Source organism: Rhinolophus hipposideros, assembly GCF_964194185.1.
Source record: "Rhinolophus hipposideros genome assembly, chromosome: 16".
In the NCBI taxonomy this organism is placed as follows: domain Eukaryota; kingdom Metazoa; phylum Chordata; class Mammalia; order Chiroptera; family Rhinolophidae; genus Rhinolophus; species Rhinolophus hipposideros.
In genome coordinates this window covers 15547536-15569792 of record NC_138062.1, presented here as the reverse complement: position 1 = coordinate 15569792, position 22257 = coordinate 15547536, and the positions used below count along the sequence as shown (strand labels likewise).

Here is a 22257-nt window from a genome sequence, read left to right as displayed (position 1 = left end):
AAAGTTTATTTTTGGATTGTCACTGGGTCCCCAACCTTAATTAAGCAGCTGTGTTATGCCAGGGTTTTAACTGATTAACTACAGTTCTTGTCTCAAAATGTTGATACCATTATTTAAACATTTATGTAACAGAAGAGATCAATCAATCATTCACAGCCTTTTTAATTCAACCAAGCAACTAAAACATTCTAAATTTGCACTCTGGGGGATGTGGCAAAGGGAAGTGAAGAGAAGTCAACTTTGAAAGGAACATACTGAAGTCCATTTGTAGATTCATTACCATAATAATTCAAATCCGCCTGGTTCATTCAGAGGACTTGGAAAATTAACAATAAAATTTTTATTTAAGACAAGAAAGGGTGAAAACTCAAGGAAAATATTTGGGGGAAGGTGACAAAAAAGTCTTGCACGCACACGCGCACACACACACACTCACACACCGTGTTTGCCTTACTTCTACCAGCCCAGCTTCAGCTCTTTGGAAGACTGCCCTGGGCCAGGGCCTGGCTTACCCTACACCCATCCACAGAGGTAAAGTGCTTAGAAGTTTCCATCTGTGCTGGTGTAGAAGTGTGAGAGCACCGCCAGGTAACTTCCTGGACAAACCCTGATATAAAATCTATGCTCCAGAATTCCCCCTGCAGGATCAAGCAGAGGCTGGGACATTGCCCACTTGCTGGGCTTCTTGCCTTCTCCCTGTCTCCTCCATGCACTTTCTGTTTCCCATCCTGGGAGCCCTACATCAACCATTCACACGCTTGACTCCACCCCTCCACTTGTAGAAGACCTGGCCTAACGCTTTCTATTTTAGGGGAGTCAAAAATAAAAATCACCTTTGTTTTGGATCTAATAAAAATCACATGAACTTGAGGGTGGAAGAAGAGGCCAGTCCTTCCTGTGGTGGGCTGTGGTTCCAGACTGGCTGGCAAATAACACCGTGTGACACTGGGTTTTGTCCCAGTAATAATGGGGCTTAGTACTCTACCAGGTAGGATTAAATCGAAAAACGAACAGAATCCAGTCTGGGGTGTGGTAAGGGTGACAATAGAAGTGAAAACATGAAGCTCTAGGAAGGGTTGAGTACTCCTCCCCATCCCGATTAATTAAAACCACATATTTTTATTTACACGAAAATTTGTTCTGTGCTCGATGAATGAAATACATTTCTCCTTTAAAACGATCTCTTACATGTGATCGTATTGACCTTTCTAAAATCCCAGTGCAGTAAGTGGGTGGTGAGGGAAGAAGGAGGGAGCGCATATTTATCCAGGAAGTCAGCAGGTTTCTGCCCCAGTGAGAAAGGTGTATTTTGTTGCTGAAAGTAACAGGCAGGTGGCTCAGGTGGTTGAAGCCTCCAGCTCCTAACACTGAAGGCCACCGGTTTGATTCCCAGATGGGCCAGTGAGCTGCGCCCTCTACAGCACAGATTGTGAACAACAGCTCTCCCGGACAGCAGAGTGTGGTGGGCCACTGTGTGCCTCTGTGGCCAGTATGAGCGGCTGACGGCCAGCGTGAGCGGCCAGCAGCCAGTGTGAGTGGCCCGCAGCCAGTGTGAGCTGCCGTGGGCTACCATGGCCGGCAGCCGCTGTGAGCAGTGCAAGGCTCATAATACCAGCATGGGCCAGGGAGCTGTGTCCACAACTAGACAACAGACAACGGCTCATGACTAATGACTTGAACCGGAGTGAACCAGAGTGGGGCGGAGGTGGAAGAAAACTGGGGTAAAAAAAAAAAAGAGAGAAAGTCAAGGAAGACTGCGTTTTCTTTATTAATGACTTTATTGGCCACAGCCTACCCTCTGTGGGGACAAAGCCCCAAAAAGCAGTCCAGGCTCTCGGCCTCACATAGAAAGGTGCTGGCTCGGGTAGTAAATAGCCATTAACCGTGATCAGATGGCCATCAGCTGTGGCTAGTTGGCCGTCAGCTGTAACCTGTAAGCCATTGGCCACTAATATAACTGCTGTGGCTACGCTAGCAGAAAATGGGGGCTAGCAAGAAGATGGTGGCTGGCAAGCTGGGACTGCTGTTAGGACGGCGGGTTGCAGATTAAGTAGATCCTGCTTCCTGTGTCTCCAGCCCAGCCGCCAGCGAGAATATATTGGTTTGACTCCCCTATCTATGGCTCCGTAGGTGTTCCTTTTTGGCCTCACTATGTCCTGCGTTCTTATGTGGGGAACGGGAGCAGAGACCCCGCCTGTCACCCTGCACGACAAATGGCGCAGCGAGCAGGGTCCCCTGCACGACACCCTCCTACAGCCCTGCAAAAGGATACCTGCAAAGGGAGAGGACTATTTATTTGTGCAACCAGGCCTTTATCACTTTATTGTCTTTTGTATGTCCTAAGGACATTAGATTTCCATGCTGATGTCTTCTGGACGAGCCACCTCAAACACCTGTCTCGTTTCATGCAACAGGCAGCATTTACACATTTGGGGCTTAAGGTCCCAACCACGTCCACGACAGCTGCTGGGCCAGGAGTAATGCTGAATGGTGTGAATACCACAGATCCCAAATGAAGCGTACAGCATATTTGGGATCTGTGGTATTTTAAAAGGTCTGAAAATCTAAGTGAAGTGAAAACCTAAAAATTAGATTCTTGGTAGTTCTGAAGATGTTTTTATGAACACTTTCAAACAATTAGAAAAATAGAACAAATAGTACAATGAATAACTATAAACACTCACTGACTCGATTCGTAATTCTTAACAGTTTGCCATATGTGCTTCACATACATATTTTGTGGAAGCTTTTCAAAGTGATACATACTGCAGCCATGTCACCTCACCACCTGTCAGCATGCAGCTGCAAAGAATTAGGGCCTTCTGTCCCCTAGCCACGCCTCCATGACTGCGTCCCACATAGTGAACATTAATTCCCTAATACCATCTACTTCTCACTCCATGTTCAAATTGTCTCCACTGTCCTCCACGGCCGCTTTGTTCTAACCAGGATTTGATTGAGGATCCCACATTGCCATTTGGTTTTTATGCCTCTGAAGACTCTTTGAATGCAGAAAAGTTCTTCTCCATCCCTTTTTCAGAACAGTGACTCTTTGAGGCAAGGAATCTGATTTCTAAAAAATAAAATCAGTTTACAAAATATACAAAAAATATATATATGTAACTGTGAAAGAGATCAGTAATTCACGTCTCTCCAGCCAGCCTGTTTGCTTTCTGTAGCCAAATTTGTAGGAATTAAAATGTTCAAGAGGTTGCCTTGGTGACAATAGAATTTAGAACAAAGGAAATAAATGCTGTAGTTCAGATGTTTAAAGTCACAAATCTCTGCTATCCCGGTGTGCCCATCTTCTTTTTCCACATGTAATTTAACCAAACTGTGTGTGTGTGTGTTTATAGTTTACATCTATAAAACGTTCCAGTTTAGATGCAAAAGAGAAATTGTTTAAAAATCCTCGAGCGTCACATTTTGGAGACAGAGCTGTGTTTTTATCCCACTTCCAGAGGACGTGATTATGCAGTAATTGTGCCTTAGGGTCAAAACTGTGCACTCTCTCTTGCTTGTCTTCAGTGTATAAAACAATGAAAATGTCACAATACAAGTCACCAGGACTGATCAGAATACTAAAAAGTTAAAAGTTAAAAGTTAAAAGACCACAGAATCAATTTTAGAATATTGGCCCCATTGTACCTGAGAGAACACTGAGGCAGGAGCTACAAAGCACAGAGGGAACACAGCCAGCAAAGGGTAGAGCAGGACTGGCGTCACCTGGCTTTGGAGACTTCACCACTTGGCTGATCGCCACCTCTAATGAGGTGCCTTGTCCGAGGTCTGACAGCCAAAGAGGGCGTGAACCGAGCTTGTATCCAGATATCCCCACTCCCAGACCAATACGTTCTCAGCATACTTTGGGATATTTAGTACTGGTACTTGGGATGCATGAGGCTGTCCTGTTTCTCTCCTCCTATTCTGGGAATGCTGGTATTTAAATGCCTTGACTTCTTTTGCTATTGCTTATAGTCTTTGTAACTTCCTTTGTACTCACACAAAAAAAGAGAAGTCTTATTCAACAGCTTCTTGAAGATGCCCACATCAGATTCAAGGCTGGCCAACTTTCTTCGGAAAAATTAACAAAGAGCTCTTTTCCGCATGTTAGCATGGGTTGTATATGCTCATAATTCCATTTTCCTAGTGTCCCTGAGTACCATGAGGTGGACTCATTCCTATTCTACAGATGAAGAAAGTGAAGAAAGGTCATATGCAACTGTGCCAGCCAGTGACTGACATAGGTTCCCAACAGCCACGGGCCCCAAGCCTCAGGGACTCAGGGGGCGTATCAGCAGCCCTGTCCTCCAGCCCTGACTGTGAACCTCCTTCCCCTGCCAGGGGCAAGAACATTCACTGAGCAGAGGTCCCTGCATGGTTCCTTAAAACAATATGCCTTTGCTTTCTTTTTCCTTTTTTCTTTATAAAGTCCATTTCACAGCCGAATTTATTTTATGCTACTCATTGGTGACTCTCTTCCCTGGCGACTTATTCTGTGTGTTTGTCTGATGTCCCCCACGTGCAGCCCCTTCTGTTGTTTTCCTGCCACCAAGGCGGTGGGCTCGGCTGCCTTATCAGCGTCTGTCTGGAACTTTCCATCAAGAGAGAAGCCGTCTCAGAAGCGGATGATGGCAGTGGTCCACAGAAAGCCACATATGGGCCAGGCTGCTTGCTTCCCCAGGAGCAGTCACGACTTCAGCAAACCCTTCTAAAACCGGGGCTCAGCAGGCTTTCACTGATGAGACGAATACATCCCCTCAGTTCTTAAACAGACAGGGAATGTATTCTCTAAAGTGTGTGTTTCTACAAAACCGTTTCAAGAAAAACAAAATACAGACTTTTATTTTTTAATTGAACAAGTGATGCCATGTAGGTAACCTTCAGAGTGGCAACATCGTCTGCAAACATTGGAGCAAAGGGAGGGGGAAAGTTAGAAGTGCCTCAGTTTCTTGGCAACGTTGAGGTCCAGGTACTCATCCAGAAAGCTGTTTGCAATCCCCAGGGTGCCTAGGATGGTCAACAAGGCCAAAATCCCCAGACTCAGCCGGAACCCAGTGATCCTGCAGGACGGATGAGGGAGAGACGGATAAAAGGCTACAGTGATGACTCTGGGACGTCCTGGGGTAGCCCACTGACAGTTGACACTGCCCAGAATTTCCATGGTTCTGCCATTTGAAGATTTTGATTCGTCACATAAATTAAAGGGGATGCCAGCCACAGAGTTAATTGGTTCCTTTGAACATTCAAAGGATTATTAAGGCTGGGCAAGATGATTTCCTCAATAACTTTTTGGAGATAGTGCAAAATTTTTGCAACAGTTTATAAAGTGTAGTGGCCAAAGAGTGCCCTTTATACTTGCCTGTTCCCGTCTCACGCCTAGTTTTGTGTGAGCTGGTGAGACTTGGCCTTAGGCACCAGAGATCACTTTTCCCATCACAGATCAGTGCTGTTAATATGCTCGGGAACAAGCAAGAATTCAGACTCCATCCTGCTACTTTTTTCCTAAACACCTAATTGTTGGGTTCTCCTTACCTTTTTTTAGCAGCTTCCGAATATCCCCAGAAGAACTGGTGACGGGCATACATATACACCAGACCCAGACAAGTAGCAAAAACTATAGAGAAAAAATAGAAAAGATACAGAATTTAATGGCAGTCTCTTAAAATGTGGCATGAAAACCGGGAAAATGCTCACGAAACATGTATCTGACAAAAGACTTGTCCAGGATATATAGAGAACTCCGACGGTTCAACAGTGACAAAAAAAAACAACTCAATTTCTGAAGTGGGCAAAATGAATAGACGACTCACATAGGAAGATGTAAATGTACCAATGAACACATGAAAGAATATGCCACATTATTCAACATCATTCAATATCAGCAAACTATGATTTAAAACCACAATGAGATGGATACCATTGCACACCCACCAGAATGGCTCCAATTTAAATAGAGTGACAACACCAAATGTTGGTGATACCGGAATCCTCAGACATTGTTGGTGGGAATGCAAAATAATACAGCCAGTCTGGGAAAAGTCCTGGTAGTTTCTTATAAAACTAAACATACTTTTGGCCCTGCAATTCCATTCCTAGGTATTTACCCAAGAGAAATGAAAGCACATGTCCATAAAAAGCCTTGTACAGAATGTTCATTGCAGTTTTATTCACCATAGCCAAAAACTGGAAATAGCCCAGAAGTCTATCAACAGGAGAACGGATAACCAAACTGTGATAATCATACAATGGAATATCACTCAGCAATGAAAACAAACAGATACTTGCAACAACATGGTGAATCTCAAACACATTTTGCTGAGTCAATGAAGCATTTTACAAGAATACCTACTATATGATTCCAATTATGGAAAGTTCTAGAAAGGGAAAAACTAGACTAGGATGTAAAACATCAGAACAGTGTTTGCCTCTGAAAGTGGTTGACTGGAAAGGGCATGAGGAAACGTTCTGATTAGTAGTCATGTTCTGTGTCTTGATAGGAACTTGGGTCATACAGGTATATCCACTTGTCAAAACTCATCAACTGGTACACAAGGTTTGTGGAGTTCTTTAAAAATAAGATTTACCCAAAAGAAATGTAAAGTGTGGTGTGATGTTCTGCCATACTGTCCAAAGAAAAATATCACTATCTTCACTATATGAAGAACCCTCTCTCTCTCTTCCTCTGCACCTCACAGATGCAAATTGCCAGGGCCCACTTGGAGTCTATCTGTGGGACTCTGATAGGCTGGATAGAATCAAATTCATTATGTTATTAGGTCACAAACATCTTCTCTTTAGTTTCTACTATATACCAGGTATTATTCTAAGGGTTGAGGTTAGCAGTGAAATAGAAACAAGCTTTTATCGAGTTTCAACAAAGACAGACAACAAACAAAGAGAGAAATAAGAAGAAAATCATAGATTTGAAAGTGCGGTGAAGGAAATAAAGAGGGAAGGGACAGTGGCAACGGGAAGAGGTCGCCTTTAGAAAGGGGTGAGGGAAGGCCCCTCTGAGGGGATGACACTGGCGTTGGGGCCTGAAGGATGAAAAGGAGGGGGCCAAACACAGAGCTGGAGGAGAAGAGGTGGTACAGTTACCTGGCGCCCGAAGAAGAGAGATTCTGAGCATGCCACAGTTTTGAAAATCCCTATCTAATGAATCACTCCCATAAAGCCAGTGAGAACTATTCAGGGGCAGTGAGTAGGCAGCTCACTTTGGATGAGAAAGAATGAAGAGAAAATTACAACAAGAAGATACTGGAGAAATCCTTTCCTGACAGGCAGTTGGCCCATCACAGTGAAATCCAAAGGGTGGAATGGCAAAGACTGAGCCCCATTATCAAACGGCACTTTTTTTATTAGTTGTTAATGTGGTCTCACCTGACAAGGAACGACCGCCTTCATTCGTGCCCTTAAGGGACAAAAGTATGAGTTGGAATAAAGTTAAGAAGTGTTTCTCTCAAGGACATTTTATCTGAAATTCCTCAGTTGGTAGTAAAAATTACAAGAAGAAGGTGATAAAATTACAAGAAGAAGGGTTGCCTTTGGAAGCAGCTGGATTTCAGTTTATTTAAGTCTTAGCCATCAAGGGTCAAACCCAAATGAGGCAAGCAGATTTATCAGAAAGCCAAAGGGATTAAATTTCTCTAACTAAGGTAGCTGGTGCTGGCCTGACCCCCTGTGAAAGGGACAGGCAGAGTTTGGGTAAAGCCCTCAGCTCACCAAGGATACCCGTCAAACAGAAAGTACATGTTTGTAGGGTGAAAGGAGGAAAGGATTAAGTACAAATTGGTAGTTATAAAACAGTCACAAGGATATAAAGTATAGCGTAGGGAATATAGTCAATAATAGTATAATAACTGCATAGTTATTATACCAGGTGGGTACTAGCCTAATCAGGGGGATCACTTCATAAATTATATTACTATCTAACCACTATGCTGTACACCTGAAACTAATATAAAATAATACTGAATGTCAACTGTAATTCAAAAATTTTAAAAAGAGCACATGTGTAGAGTTGCTATATACAAACAATAGCACCCCATCCTTGGGAAACTGAGTAAAAGTACATGGGTTATTGGGTCAAATACTAGCAGACCCTGCTCTGTACTTGGAAGCTAATTTTCTCCTACATCGGTGAAGGAAAAGTTGGACAAATTACTTAACCTCGCTCTACTTCAATGTCTTTATCAATGTCTTTAAGCAAAGCAGGATTTAACTATAGAACCTACCTCAAAGGAAGGTTTTTAATCTTATAAATCCTGTACATGAGGTAATACATGTATATCTCATGTACAGGATTTATACAGGATTTATTCCAGACAGTGCCTGCTGCATAGTAAATGCTCAATAAATATAAGCTGTAATAGTTAGGGTGAATTGTTAATTCTGTGTTCTGTTCCTGCAGATAAATTAGAATTTTAGAGAATCAGATCTGAAGACAAATTTCATGTCATTTTGCATTCTAGAGTGCCCAACATTTGGTTTGTTCCAAGGTTTAAAAACAATTACTGAATTAATTGAGAATGAAGCCAAAGTTAGCCTGTCTGTAGCACAGTACTCTGATACAAACAGACATTGCGTGTTTTGTTTAAAACAATTTCCAGGATCCATAGATGTGTGGTTGCTTGTCTGCTCCTTAATAGTTCTGAGAACCATAAACCTCATTAGAACAGAGTTGACTGCATTTTAAAATTACCTTGGTTGAAATACCATCCAGCCATCCACAATGTAATCATGAATATGGGGTAATACTCCACACAATTTTGTCTGCAGGAAAAAATAAAGACATGGGTTATTTTATAAGAAAACTGTACTCCAAAGCACTGAGATTTTATCTGGAGGTAAAATATCCAGTCTCTTCTCACAAAAATAATCTAAGAATTTACATAAAGAGCTTAAATTATCCTTAGATATAAAATTAGGGTTTTTTTTGAGTTGGGACTCAAATATTGTTTAAATCTCAGAGCAGGGCCAAGAATCACTCTCTTACATATAAGTTGCCGGGAATAGAAATGAGTCATAGCTCTTTTCCAAAAGTCAGGCCTTGAGATGGTCATGATTGTGAGCTTAAAATCATTCTGTATCTTATCTAAAGAACCCAGAAAATAACTCAACTCATATTAAGTGTATTTCTTTCCCCACAATTCCCTCACATCCATTGCCTTCTGCTTGAGTTACTCAGCACATTTTTTTAAAAAAATGGTCTTTAAATAATTTCCCTAAAACCTCCTAAAGTAAAGGAATGAGCATATTTCATTTCCATTTTACAGAGGACAAACTAAGGCCTGAGAGCCCAAGCTGACTGAAGCCTCGCGGAGAACCAAAGGTAGACTGTGTCATGTCCAGGTTCCAAAGCTCTGTCCTAATGTCAACTCACATTGCCTCTATTCATAGAAGACTTGGATGGAAAATTTGATACTATTTTAAGCAAAAGGGAACAGTTCTCTGGGAACTATAATTAATGCATCTGCACCTAGCAAAGGGAAGAAAGATGAATTATATTCCTCCTCCTTCCTGTGCTACACCCCCCAGTGAGCTTAGCTCAGTTGGCTGAATTCTTTACTGACAATATCACAACCAGCAAGAACTTGAAGGTAATTTGTCATGAGGTCTTGAGTGAATCCTGGTGGAAGAGTCATAGCACACAAGACGATCAGTGATCCCACATGCCCTTGAGCTTTAAAGCTTGAGCACTTACGGTTATGGACAACTGGCCCAGAAATAGTTGATACTGGTTCTTGAAGACCATGGGTGACGTCTTTTCTTCTTATTGAAAAAATAAGGGGTTTTGTTTGTTGGTTGGTTTGTTTTTGCAACTAAGATGGTCACATAGGAGGCTCCTGTACTTCTCTCCTCTCACAGACTCATGGAATGAATAGCTACACACAGAGCAATTCCTTCTGAAAAATCCAGAAACCAGCTGAGTGACTCCTACGCATCAAGCAAGACAGAAAATACCCACACAGTTTAATTGTTATAAGAAAAGGCTAAGGCACCCTCTTGCCATAAACACCGCCCTCAGTACAGCGCCGTAGATTTTGGAGGGAACCCTCAACTCCCAGCTTCTTTCTGAGGACACATCCTGTACCCCAGTTCTTAAGATTTCCAGCTGAGGTCTGAGGCCCCAAAACACCTAGCTTTGAAAGCCAGTGGGGCTCACATCCACGAGACCTACAAGGCTTTGGGGAGGGTTTCAGCAGGGTGGTGGCATGGTCCCTCCCTTAAGCTGCTGGCCAGGAGGAGCTGTGATGTTGCACACATCCCCTGGGGCTCCGGGAAGTAACTGAGAAGATAGGGGAAGGGGGTGCTGGGTGAGCAGTCGTGGTTAGAAGCCATTGAGATACAGGCAAGAAGGGAACTGTAATGGCATCTGAGCTCGAGGCGGGGGGCAAAGCCTAAAACGTTTGGCAGTTTAGCACCGTATCTCTGCAGCTTTCCACCCCAAGAGATGAGTCCCTTTGTCTCCTACAAGCACTTAGTCATGCAGGTCTCACCTTGACCTCATGTTCCAGCTGGGCTCACTGTACTTTTCTCCTGGTCCCTCTTCTGTTGACCTTCCTTAAGCCCCAAGCCCTCTGAAATGAGGCTGTGTTCATTTCTTGCTATTATCTTTCAGAGACTGAAAATGATTCTCTGACCCCGAGTCCTGGGGCCCTGCTACTGCTGACAATCTTCTCTGCTGCTGCCTGCTGAGAACACCTAGTATAGCTAGGCCTTAAGATACCTAGAGTCCCATTCTACCTGTTTATTATGACCTCTTCCACTCCCTCCAGCACGTGACCATATTCTTCTACCACCACAGAGTGTCCTAGGACAACGCATCCACAGTAAGCTTTCCACAGACATTGTTTAATTCAAGGGGACCAAACTCTGAAAATTTCTCCTTAACCATCCTATTGGAGACTAATTACAGTTACATTACATGAACACCAAAATGAGAATAATTATTGGTCTCTTTTGGACATAAAGGCAGACATATTCTGTCATCTTATTATAGGAGATCCTCAGGAAAAATCTTCAAATGGAACAGAAAACAGCTGGCAGCAGCTGTGCTGATTTCCCCCCCTGTGGGAAGGGAGAGCATGGGTGCTTGTGACCACTGATGGACCACCCGCTTCCCTGCAAGTCCACACCGAGGGAAACCAAGTCTGCCTCCCCACTTGCTCATAGAGCCCCTTTGCACAATAATGCTGTGCTCTATTGATATTTAAGCTTCCCATAAAAAGATTGGGGAGAAGATTCTCCTTTGTCGTAGGCAGATGTCCCCATGGGCCTCAAATTCTACACAGGGGTGATAACAAACAGAGTCTTTGCTGGAAGGACAGTTGGGTGTCCCGCCATCTTGGTTTGCCCTGGACTGAAAAGGTTTTCAGAACATGGGACTTTTAGTTTTAAAACCAGGACTATCCCCAGTAAATTGCTCTGGTTTTCCTGGACTGGAGAGGTTTCCTGGGACACAGAACATGGAGTACCAAAACGGAGGAAGTCCCAGGCAAACTGGAACAAGTTGGTCATCCTAAAGTTTGGTCTGGCGGAGCCTGTTGAGACTGAGTAGTTACGGCTTCTGAAACCGTCATGGTCCATCCCAACTCCAAGGGAACCTGGGCTGTGGGATTCAGGACATGTGACTACTGCAGACTCCCGCCTGGATCCGAGGGAGTAATGGGGGGAAGTCCCAAACTAAATACCATTTGGAATCTGTCTCTCCAAAATTCTACAAAGTTCACCTTATTTTGGAAAAAAGAATCAATGTGTAACCAGGCAGCCCCAGTTCTGACAGTTCCTAAAACACTAGTCTCCAAATGTGTTTAATTGCATAGCCCTAATGGTTATACAACCCTCATGAAAGTATAGACATGTCCTCCTGTAGCAGAGGTGCTAGCTGACAACAGATGGAGTGAAGCTGGTGGTGCCGTACGGTAGCTGCCCAGCCTACTACACTCCCAGCCACCTTGGATTTGGGTGGGGCTCCCTCTTGCCAAAGGAAAGCCAGCAAAAGTGAAATGTGTCCCTTCTAAGCCAAATGGTTAAGTAGCTGGAGTGCCAAGCTCCCTTCCCCCACTCACTGGCTGAATGGAGACAACTCTGAGGACCTGAATGGGGACAGGCCCCTCAGACAAAAGGAGCCTAGGCCTCAAAATGACCATGTTCCCAACCAGGAACACCCACATTGAACTTGACACGAGCAAGATATAAACTTTCATTGTGTTAAACCACTGGGAATAGCAGGTTGATCTATTAACACAGCTAATACAATCGACTGGAAAAGGATACCGTATACATTATAAAATATACACAAAATAGAAATTAAAGGATGAAATTTTAAGGATAAATACAAATAGCAGCTCCAATGTTTTCCTCACCACCTCCCCCACCCCGAACAGTTTACTTAGTGCACCCCCTTCAGGGGACACACCACTTGGGAGACCTCTGACTTAAAACGTTTCTGAATATCTTTGCTATTTGATACACAGATTTCTAACCAATGTGTAACAGAAAACTTTGTTTATAACAATCTGGTTCATAGAAAATCTGAACCATTTGCCCAAAGGGCAAACCTGATCAGCCATAGCACATTTCTAGTACCATGCTCATGATACGACATCTTTAAAGAAAATAAAAAACAGTCAAGACAACTGCTTCTTGGGAGGTTTTCCTCTCTCAAGTGTTTGTTTGCCTTTTTTTCTCCTTTTGTTTTGTGACTCTGTGTTCTGAAGCAGTGGGCTGCATGCCGCTGTGAGCTGCTTGTCCTATTAACAGATGACCCAGCCTCAGTCTGCTGGCTTTCGACGCTGGGAAGCCTTTTGGATTATTACTCTGACTGGGGGGTCAGAGCAATAGGTTAATATGCTCAGAAAAGTCTTGGGGATGAGAGGTTGCTGGAGTTAATCTTTCTATAGACTCGTAACTACCTAAATGGCTCCTTGTCAAGTGAGCCTTGTGTGGAGACACCAGAGGGAGGATCGCTGGTGGCAGGAGGGCATGACTTTACCCAGCATTCTTCCGTAGCACTGCTGACAAGGAAGAGGATGAGCAGATGAGAGAGTGAGGCTTGCAGTGAATCCAAATTCTAGCCACCTTTCGCCCCCTCTCTATCTGAGAATCACCCAGCTTATGTGACAGAAGCTATTTGGTAACGGCACTAACTGAAAGTTTGTCCTCCCTGTAATTCATATGCTGAAGTCCTAACACCTGAAGTGGCTCTATTTGGAGTAAGGAAGTAATTAAGGTTAAAGGAGGACAGAAGGGTGAGGCCCTGATCCAATAGGATTGGTGTCACATAAGAAGAAACAGCAGGGAGTTCTCTGACACCCACCACTCACTCTCCCTGCCACCCCACGCACACATGCAGAGAGGAAAGGCCACGTGAGGACAGCAAGCCAAGAAAAGAAATCTCCCCAGAAATCGAATCAGCCAGAACCTTGATCCCAGACTTGCAGCCTCCAGAACTATGAGAAAACAAATGTCTGTTGTTGAAGCCACCCATTCTGTGGTATTTTGTTACAGGAGCCTGAGCTGGCTAAAACAGGTGGTTTGTGGAGCAGGATGCTGCCATTGGAAGAACTCATCATTTAGAGTCACTCTCTCATCTTGGAGATCCCAGCCCTTCATAACTCAGTGGGTAAGTTCATCTTGTGCTTTCAGTTAATGTTTAAGATGGATATACTTGTAAGAAAAATGCAGGTGTGTTTATTGTCTCCTTTTATTTAACTTTTCTGTACTTACTACAAAAGCAGGTGACCCACATTTCTATAATCCTAGTGTTGCAGAATATTTGAAAAAGTACTGTCTTTGTAATATTGCTAAAGAGCAGTCAAATTCATGATGATTGGGTGTACTTGTGGCAGGTGAATTCTGGAACAGGAACTGAATACATCAACATTAAGCAAACAGGAAAGCATTCACAAGAACTAAGTGGGAGGCAATTCCTCTGTCTTACCCAGAACCATGAAACCATTGTTGCAATATCACATATACCTCTAGGCTCCAAGTTTAGAAATCCTATGAAAAATTTTAGTCTAAAGATAACCAAAAAATGTTTAATGATTGAAAAACAAAGCCAAAGAATTAGCGCTACCTAGCCTCAAAATACAGAAGATACAAGACACTTAATAATGATCCTTCAGAGGGTCAGCAGCTATTCTTCTCTTCCAGTGAGAATAGAATCAAAGGAAATGTATTTAAATTGCAACAAGATCAGTTTATGACATGGATCTACTTTTTAGATTTATAAAAGCCTTTCATCTAAAAGGATAAAGATGCTCGAATTAGACTAGATAGAAGTTTTTTGTTTTGCTTTGTTTTGTTTTGTTTTTTTTAAAGATTTTTATTGGGGCAGGGGAACAGAACTTTATTGGGGAACAGTGTGTATTTCCAGGACTTTTTTCCAAGTCAAGTTGTTGTCCTTTCAATCTCAGTTGTGGAGGGCGCATCTCAGCTCCAGGTCCAGTTGCTCGTTGCTAGTTGCAGGGGGCACAGCCCACCATCCCTTGCACGAGTTGAACCAGCAACCTTGTGGTTGAGAGGACTCACTCCAGCCAACTGAGCCATCCGGGAGGCAGCTCAGCTCAAGGTGCTGTGTTCAATCTTAGTTGCAGGGGACGCTGCCCACCATCCCTTGGGGGACTCGAGGAATTGAACTGGCAACCTTGTGGTTGAGAGGACACTGGCCCATGTGGGAATCGAACTGGCAGCCTTCGGAGTTAGGAGCATGGAGCTCCAACCGCCTGAGCCACCGGGCCGGCCCCTAGATAGAAGTTTTTAAGCTGAGCAATAACATGCAAGAATGGCCCTTGGTGAAATTATAGTTGCTATTTTTGTAATTAAAAAAAAAAAAGCATGTGTTCTGACAAAAGACTGCAAAACTCTAGAGACACTCACCTCTAAGGCCCTCCCTGTAGGAAGGGAAGAGGGATTGAATGAGGTCTCTGGAGAAGGGGCCCTGCGCTGGTAGTCTGGGTAAGTTAGGCTCCATAATAAGCATCTCAGCTTGGCAAATAAACGTCCAACCTGAGGCGACCCTCAGACAGGAAACAGGTCCATCAGTGTGGTCAGGGGGACCTGCAGTAATTGCTATGAGATGCCAAGTTCCACTTAAAGACAGAATTTGTCATAACATCAGGCTGCTTGGCTATGCTTTGGGCAAAGCAGCAGGAGAAAGGGGTAGGGAAAAGGCAGCAATTTCCGTTACAGCCAAGGCTGTAAGGAGGCTGAAGGGACTCAGGGCTCTGGTCCAGGAGAGCCAGAGGGGAAAGCGCATTCCCTCTCAGGACCTGGCAGAGCTCAACAGGACCTACCTGTGAAGACCAGAAGAGGTGGCCAAGTAGGCTTTGGAATGCACGGGTTATCCCAGGGGATCCTGTCCTAACGACCTCAGATAAAGTCAAAATGACTTCACTAGCAATGAATCTAATCTGATTTGGCCAGACTTATTCTAAACTTAAAATCTAAGGCAAGAACTGGGCTAGTGTTGTGGACTCTCTAAGAAGAAATTCAGGGAAGAGAGTAGGACCATACCCATTCATTCTTCAGAGAGAACCCAGAACAACTACTACTGTGCCCTTACAGCTATTTTATGGCTCCAAATGCCACCCCAACTATTAGCTATTATTTTTTAACCCCTCTCTGTTCTGCCGTGATTAATCAAACAAAACACTTCTAACAAGGAAATTGGGTTTGTATGCTATTTTATAAACAGCAATTTAAGAGACATTGGAAATGGTATCTAGCTTTATTCCTAGGACAAAGAGTCTAGATATAGAAGAGGAAGGAAAGAGAGAAATAACTTGAAAGAAAATCGCATTTGTGGAAGCTATGTGCAGGAGCATAGAACCAGAGGTGATAACGGATTTTGCCTGCTGGAAGCCCAACAATTCCTCAACAGGAAGTTCTCAAATGACTAAAGACACAGTGGGAAGATGCGGATGATTTTTATAAACAGTGCAGTATCTCCCAAACTTCAAGCATTAATAGAGCATGGTCAAAATTTTAACCTCTCTATATACCACTTACTATTTTTCTATAAATCAAAAAAATTTTTTTACTTAAACAAATTAGGGAAAATGAAATTTTACATCACAAGTGGAAAAAGAGTGTCACTTTCTAAATAAAGAGTAAATATAAAAATAAATCCCATGAAAACAAGAAGTTGCCAAATTCTATCGATTGCTGAAGGGTCTGACTACATACAAGTACATGAATTACTCTGATGAAACTAAATATTGATTTTGGAGGGTGGGACAGACTGGCACCAAACCAGTCCTTCCCACTGGCATAACCATAAATATTCAAAGACAATTGAAATGAAAATGGCTTTCCCATCATGTAGTTCAATGTTATCTAAAATCATACCTTGGGTGTAAAGTTTCAGTCAAGTAAGAGGAACAAGCTCTAGAAATTGCTGTACAACATTGTACCTCTAGTTGACAATACTTTTAAAAAATTAAGAGTGTTGCATATTCTTACCATGATAAACTTTTTTTAAATTATCATGTCTATGCACCTATTCAAATGATCTCTTCTCCTACCAGTGGTGTTCCTCTCACCTTTTCAAGCTGAGGAAATAGTCTGTGCCAGCCTCCTTGGAACAAATAGATGGACAAGAGACCAATGTTGTCACCTCAAGGATCAGAATTTGCCCAAAGGCACTCAAGACTTAATAAAAAGCCAGAATAGTCCAATTGTCACTAAAAAAACTTAAATCCCATAGTTTAAAATGTTTCCACAAGGAACACATTAGGTCTTCATCATTCTACATGCACATTCTAACAACTTACTGAGGTACGCATTGGTACACTCTTCCAATCTTATTAAAATTCTCTGAGAAAATAATTTTCTAACTTGTTCTGTAACACTAGTATAAGCTTGATATCAAAATGAGACGAGGACCACACAAAAAGAAAAATGAGAGGCCAACCTCCCTTGTGAACGTAGATGAAAAATCCTGAAGTATTAACAAAACAACCGAGCAACATAGTATAAATGGTGATAGGTGCCATGTTTTTAAAAGCACTGAGTTTGGGGGATGAAATACAAAGGGAGCCCAAGTGTCTTGCAGCAGGCAAATTCATGATGCTTATGGTGGAACGTTCTGTGTGGGTCTGAAAAGGCAAGGAGAACCAGATGACCGAAAACATGACGAGTATATGTTTAATAAAAGCTTTCTCATTCTTGCGTGTTTCTGATCTGAGGAAATGGTTCGTGGGCAGAGGGTAATACTAACCCACATCTGTTTTGAAGAGAGGAGAAAATAAAGACAGAAAAGTAAAAATTGATAGTGTAATTAATACAACTTGAGGCTACTGAACTCTCAGGGGGCTCTTTGACCAAACTGCCATGCTGAGAGATGTAGAACAGGCCCTCCTAAGAGCCCAGCCTATTTTGTAAATAGAATGAATCTGTATATTACCTAAATATGTAGTGTAGGTGGGTAGAGACTCCATGCACTGCATACCTCAAGCATCAAGGATTACAAGAAGGGTCTTGGCCATGAAGAGTGGTTATCTCTTCTCTGCACATTATGCTCCTAATCAGAATTGTGTATATGTGGCCAGCCCGGATCCCTGGAGGGTGGGAGAAGCATTACTTACTGTGCACGAAATATTCTCTCGAACTCTGGTGACCCAAAGACTGCCGGGGGTGTAATTTTGTATTTTAATCTTGCCCTTGCTACCTGCAAAGCAAAATAACCTGCAAAAAAGAAAAAGGGAATTAATGTTAAAAATATGCCACATCATTATTAATTAGTAAAATGCAAATTTAAACCACAATTAGACACCACTACATACCTATCAAAATGTCTGAAATTTAAAAGACAGGTCATACCAGTTAAAAAAAGACAGACAGGGGCCAGCCCAATGGCTCAGGCGGTTGGAGCTCGGTGCTTCTAACACCGAAGGCTGCTGGTTCGATTCCCACATGGGCCAGTGGACTCTCAACCACAAGGTTGCTGGTTCGATTTCTCAACTCCTGCAAGGGATGATGGGCTCCGCCCCCTGCAACTAAGATTGAACACAGCACCTAGAGCTGAGCTGCTGCTGAGCTCCCAGATGGCTCAGTCGGTTGGAACACGTCCTCTCTACCACAAGGTTGCCGGTTCGACTCCTACAAAGGATGGTGGGCTGCGCCCCCTGCAACTAGCAATAGCAACTGAACTGGAGCTGAGCTGCGCCCTCCACAACTAAGATTGAAAGGACAACAACTTGACTTGGAAAAAGTCCTGGAAGTACACACTGTTCCCCAATAAAGTCCTGTTCCCCTTCCCCAATAAAATCTTTAAAAAACAAAAAAAAGGCAGGTGAGAACGTAAGAGCAACTGGAACTCTCATAATCTGCTGGTGGGGATGTAAAATGGTACAACCACTTTAAAAAACCATTTGGAAGGGATTTTTTTAGTTAGATATACGTAGACTATATGATTCAGCCATGCTACTCCTAGGTATTTCCGCAAGAGAAATGAAAGCATATCTCCATACAAAGACTTGTACACAAACGTGCACAGCGTGTTATTTGTAATAGCCAAAACTTAGAGACAACTCTGTTATGGTTAATTTTAGGTGTCAAATAGGCTACGATATAGGACTCATTTTAAAACTTTTGGGAATGATAGATGCGTGTCTGACTCAGTTTCCCTATTATAAAACGAGGATGACTTTGTTCTCCTTTGTTTGCTGTATGGAAGGTGCATTAGATTACCAAACCCCATTGCATCATATGATTAGTTCTGTGAACCTCTTTCAGTTTCAGACCCACACTTTCTCCTTTGTTTAGTAGTTCTCAATTCCTTAGCTTCCTCCTTTTACCCCATAGTTAATTCTGGGGCCTTTTATGTCCCATCAGATTGTTTCTTCCAATTTCGGTTCCTTACCAGTTGTCCCCAACACTATTTTGATCCCACTTGTTTTAGTACTTCCATATCCATTTCCTACTTGCTAATGTTTTAAAAAATAGTTTCCTTTTCCACACCAAGTTTGTAGTTTCATTCTCTCACTGTGTTGCAGAATTAGGGGTGATGTGTTTCTTCCAGAAAAGGTGGGCTCAGAGGGCCCACCAGATCCCCATGGGGAAATCCCTAGAATGGCCCTGAAACACGGTGCTATCTTCTCCCCTGTGACAAGAAATCGGTAAGTGTTGAACCTGGTTTAGTAAGGGCTCTTGCACCACTTTCCTTCCCCTTGACTCCGCTGTGCTACAAATAAACTGCAGTTTGGGATTTAAAAGCTGGAGCTGAACGTCTAAAGTGTATAAATGCTTCGGGCTGGAGTCCTTCTCCTTCAAACTGCAGTCCATCCCCAAAGCCTGAGAGAGTAGAGGGAAGATAAGAAAAGTGTGGAACCAAGCACCAACTACTTCCAGCCCTGGGCTAAATCCTTTCAAGGCAGCATAGATTTGGGACCCATGAGACTCGTGACTCATGGGCCCAGCTGGAGCCAAAAAGGAGATCAATCTCCTGAGGGGGAAGTTGGGACGTGGCTGTTCTGGACCCTGCTTCCAACTCACTCCACAGCCTTGGAGAAAGCCCTTGGTGAGGCTGCTCATTTCCATCTGTAGATTATACATTAGCAACGGTGCAAGAACCTGGAGCTTCCGAATGAAGCTGTGAGGAAGCGAAAGCTTTGCAAGTGCTGTCTTCCTCCAGGCTGTGCGTTGCACCTGGCTGGCCCCTGTCTATAGCGGCTGCAGCAGTGAGGAACGTGGTTCAGCAAAAGGAAGACGTGTTTGAATACCCAGCCAACCCAGCCCCAGGAAGGAGGAGTCAGTTGGGCCAGCGAAGCCCCAAGGGGTGGAAGCCCGTCTCTGTCCTCTCAGATCAGGGGCCTGAGAGACACGTGGCTACCATTGGGACATGATGGGGGTGGAAAGGCTATTTCACCACTGCTTCTGGAGAGCTTCAACTTTGTTTCCCTTCTTATGAGTTGATTAAACATGGCTTGAGAATAGTCTTTTGCTTTGCCTGTCTTTCCTCTCTCCCTAGCTTTCTCCAGAGGGACAGGTGCACTGGGGAGACCACGCCCCACCATAACCCCCGCCCCCCAGACACAGCTGTCAATCCTGCAGAAGCTCCTGTCTGTAGGTAAGCAGTGAAAATGGGACTGACAGGGCACCGACCCTGGGCCGGGTACCCTGGTGGGCGTTTCTTACCCAGTGACCTATTTAACCCTTTCTGATGAGGACACTGAAGGATGCAATATGCTGGCCAGAGGAACCCAAAAATAAGTTGCTGGAATGGAAAGATACAAGGTTGTCTTCAAAAGCTGAGCTGCTTCTACTGTGGCACATGCTGTCCCATCTCCATTAACACCAGACTTTTGTAGAAGCAGCAAATTCTGGTTCCTAATGCCAACTAAACAGCAGTCTCTCATCTCTCTTTCACCTATCATTAAACATTTCCTGTCCCCCAGCAACCACCATTGGCCCAGCCTCCTCTCCTCTTTCCCACTCCCACCCATGCCACCCAGCTGCCAGACCTTCTGGCTACAGTTCACGTTGTCCCCTACACCCACCAGCACACAGTAGCCTTCCTGTGCAAATGACAGAGGTTCTGTCCGCCTGAGGGCATCTGTGCACCTTCTCCTGTGCTCCTGCCGTGCTGCGAGGAGGGCACACGTGGGTGGGCAGTGCCTCTGAGTAGGTCTATGTGAATGAGAAATCAGCACAGCCGACTGCCTCCGACCTAAGGGCTCCTTCGATCGGTAATAAACATCCTGCTCTACTCCAGAAAAGATCAGGACTCAGACCACAAAGTGTGTGTCTTAAGTTATAGTATTTTCATAAATCCACAAAACAGACTGGCCAGGCAAGACACTGAGCACACGTACAGGCTGGACTTTATCCCGAAGGGTGGTGCCCTCATGCTTCTGGGTTCAGGGCACAGCCCACAGCCCTGCCCTGTGTCCTGGTACAAGCATACTTGGAAAGATAAATACATATGCTTCGTAAGAAGTCTTGCCCGCCAGTGCTCACTCAGACCCTTTTCCCAATTTAGCAGGTAAGAGAATATGAACTGAGTAAATGTGGTCCCCATGGAGAAAAAACCCTCTATTTAACCAGGCAGTTGGGATATCGAATAACCCTCGCGGGAAGGTGCTTTAAAATTTAGAATTAACTACTTAAGCTGAAGCTCATGTTTCTGCAGATTTTTTTTAACCTGATAATCATACCTGCCGTAGGCAGTTTGTTTAAGAAAATGCATTAATTAAAAGATTAGGGTTTAAGAAATCACAGCCAGAGTTTACAAGCAGGTACAATTAATATTTATAGGCCATTTCCCCCAGGTTACCACAATGCTAAGGGGCTTGAATTGGGCTGTTGTAACCACCAATGATGCAGAAAGGCTCAGCTCAGAGGTCTTCGGTCCCCCCACGGGGAGATCGCATCCCTGGAATGGTCCCAATCTCTGCCCGTCCTAGGGAAAGGCGCGCTGATGACCCTAAGCAGACTATGCTCTTTGGAGCACACAGGGCCACCAGCAAGGAAGTATGAAACCACAAACGCAGACCTCCCTCCCTCTGCCACACACACACACACACACACACACACACACGCACATGCACACACTGCCCAGGACTCTTACTTTGCTGACAGGCAGAGAGGACAGAGACAGCAGCCAGCAAGATTGAATTCCCAGCCATCTTCCACTTGGAACGTTCTGCTTCCCGGAACAATTTGTAGAACTCAAGAGGCAGATAACACACGCACTTTCAACTTGGCAATGCTGACCTTCCTTAAAAGGTAAACAAAGCTGGGGAAGGGAAAGAAAAAAAAAAAAAAAGATGATTCAAGCGGCTGAGTGACCTTTGCTCTGGAACAGGAACAGGACCCGGCAAAGCCGGCAGTTCTGGGGCTGCCAGTCACAAATCTGCTTCTGGCCCTGGAGTTGCTTTCCTGAACTTGATTTCCGTCTGTCTGGTCGCCAGCCACAGGCTTCAGGGTTCGCCTCCACATCAGCACCCGCTGTTAAACCCTCTTCTCCGCCAATTCAAAAGCAATTTCCCCTCCCCCTCTGCCAACTTCTGGACCCTTCTAGTCCCCTAGCCAGCTCCAAGGCTTCGGGGGAGACTGTTCTCATCTCCTGTGGGAAAAGTAAAGGTGCGGAAGTACTTATTTAATCCCATTGAGATTTAAGTCCTCATTTAAATTGATTCTAACTTTATTCCCCAGTAAATGGCAGACCCAGAATTTGAACCCAAGGCTAGTAGATTCTATCTGTGCCCTGTTTCCTGTACCAACATGCCTCCCACTGTCACCTTG

At 43.9% G+C, this 22257-nt stretch overlaps 1 protein-coding gene across 2 annotated transcripts; it reads right to left on the bottom strand.

Annotated features, from left to right (window-relative positions):
• Positions 1–1770: 1770 nt before the first annotated feature.
• MGST2 (microsomal glutathione S-transferase 2) lies at positions 1771–21733 on the bottom strand. 2 transcript variants are annotated; one of them, XM_081077339.1, is made up of 5 exons: positions 21581–21733; positions 17598–17697; positions 8705–8775; positions 5536–5617; positions 1771–5063 (listed from the first exon to the last, which is right to left on the bottom strand). In XM_081077339.1, exons 1-5 carry the CDS (start codon positions 21636–21638, stop codon positions 4934–4936), a joined length of 441 nt encoding a protein of 146 aa, XP_080933465.1. In that variant the 5' UTR covers positions 21639–21733; the 3' UTR covers positions 1771–4933. The 2 variants fall into 2 exon arrangements, with proteins under 2 accessions (XP_080933465.1, XP_080933466.1); XM_081077340.1 differs by lacking the exons at positions 17598–17697; positions 21581–21733 and adding an exon at positions 9707–9939 and having other exon boundaries at positions 4806–5063.
• Positions 21734–22257: the final 524 nt, after the last annotated feature.

Coding starts and splice junctions, on each gene's coding strand:
- MGST2 (XM_081077339.1), bottom strand. CDS start 21,638: ATGGCTGGGAATTCAATCTTGCTGGCTGCTGTCTCTGTCCTCTCTGCC. Junction 5,618..8,704: donor TGGATGGTATTTCAACCAAG/GTAATTTTAAAA, acceptor TTTTCTCTATAG/TTTTTGCTACTTGTCTGGGT. Junction 5,064..5,535: donor TCGGAAGCTGCTAAAAAAAG/GTAAGGAGAACC, acceptor TCCGTCCTGCAG/GATCACTGGGTTCCGGCTGA.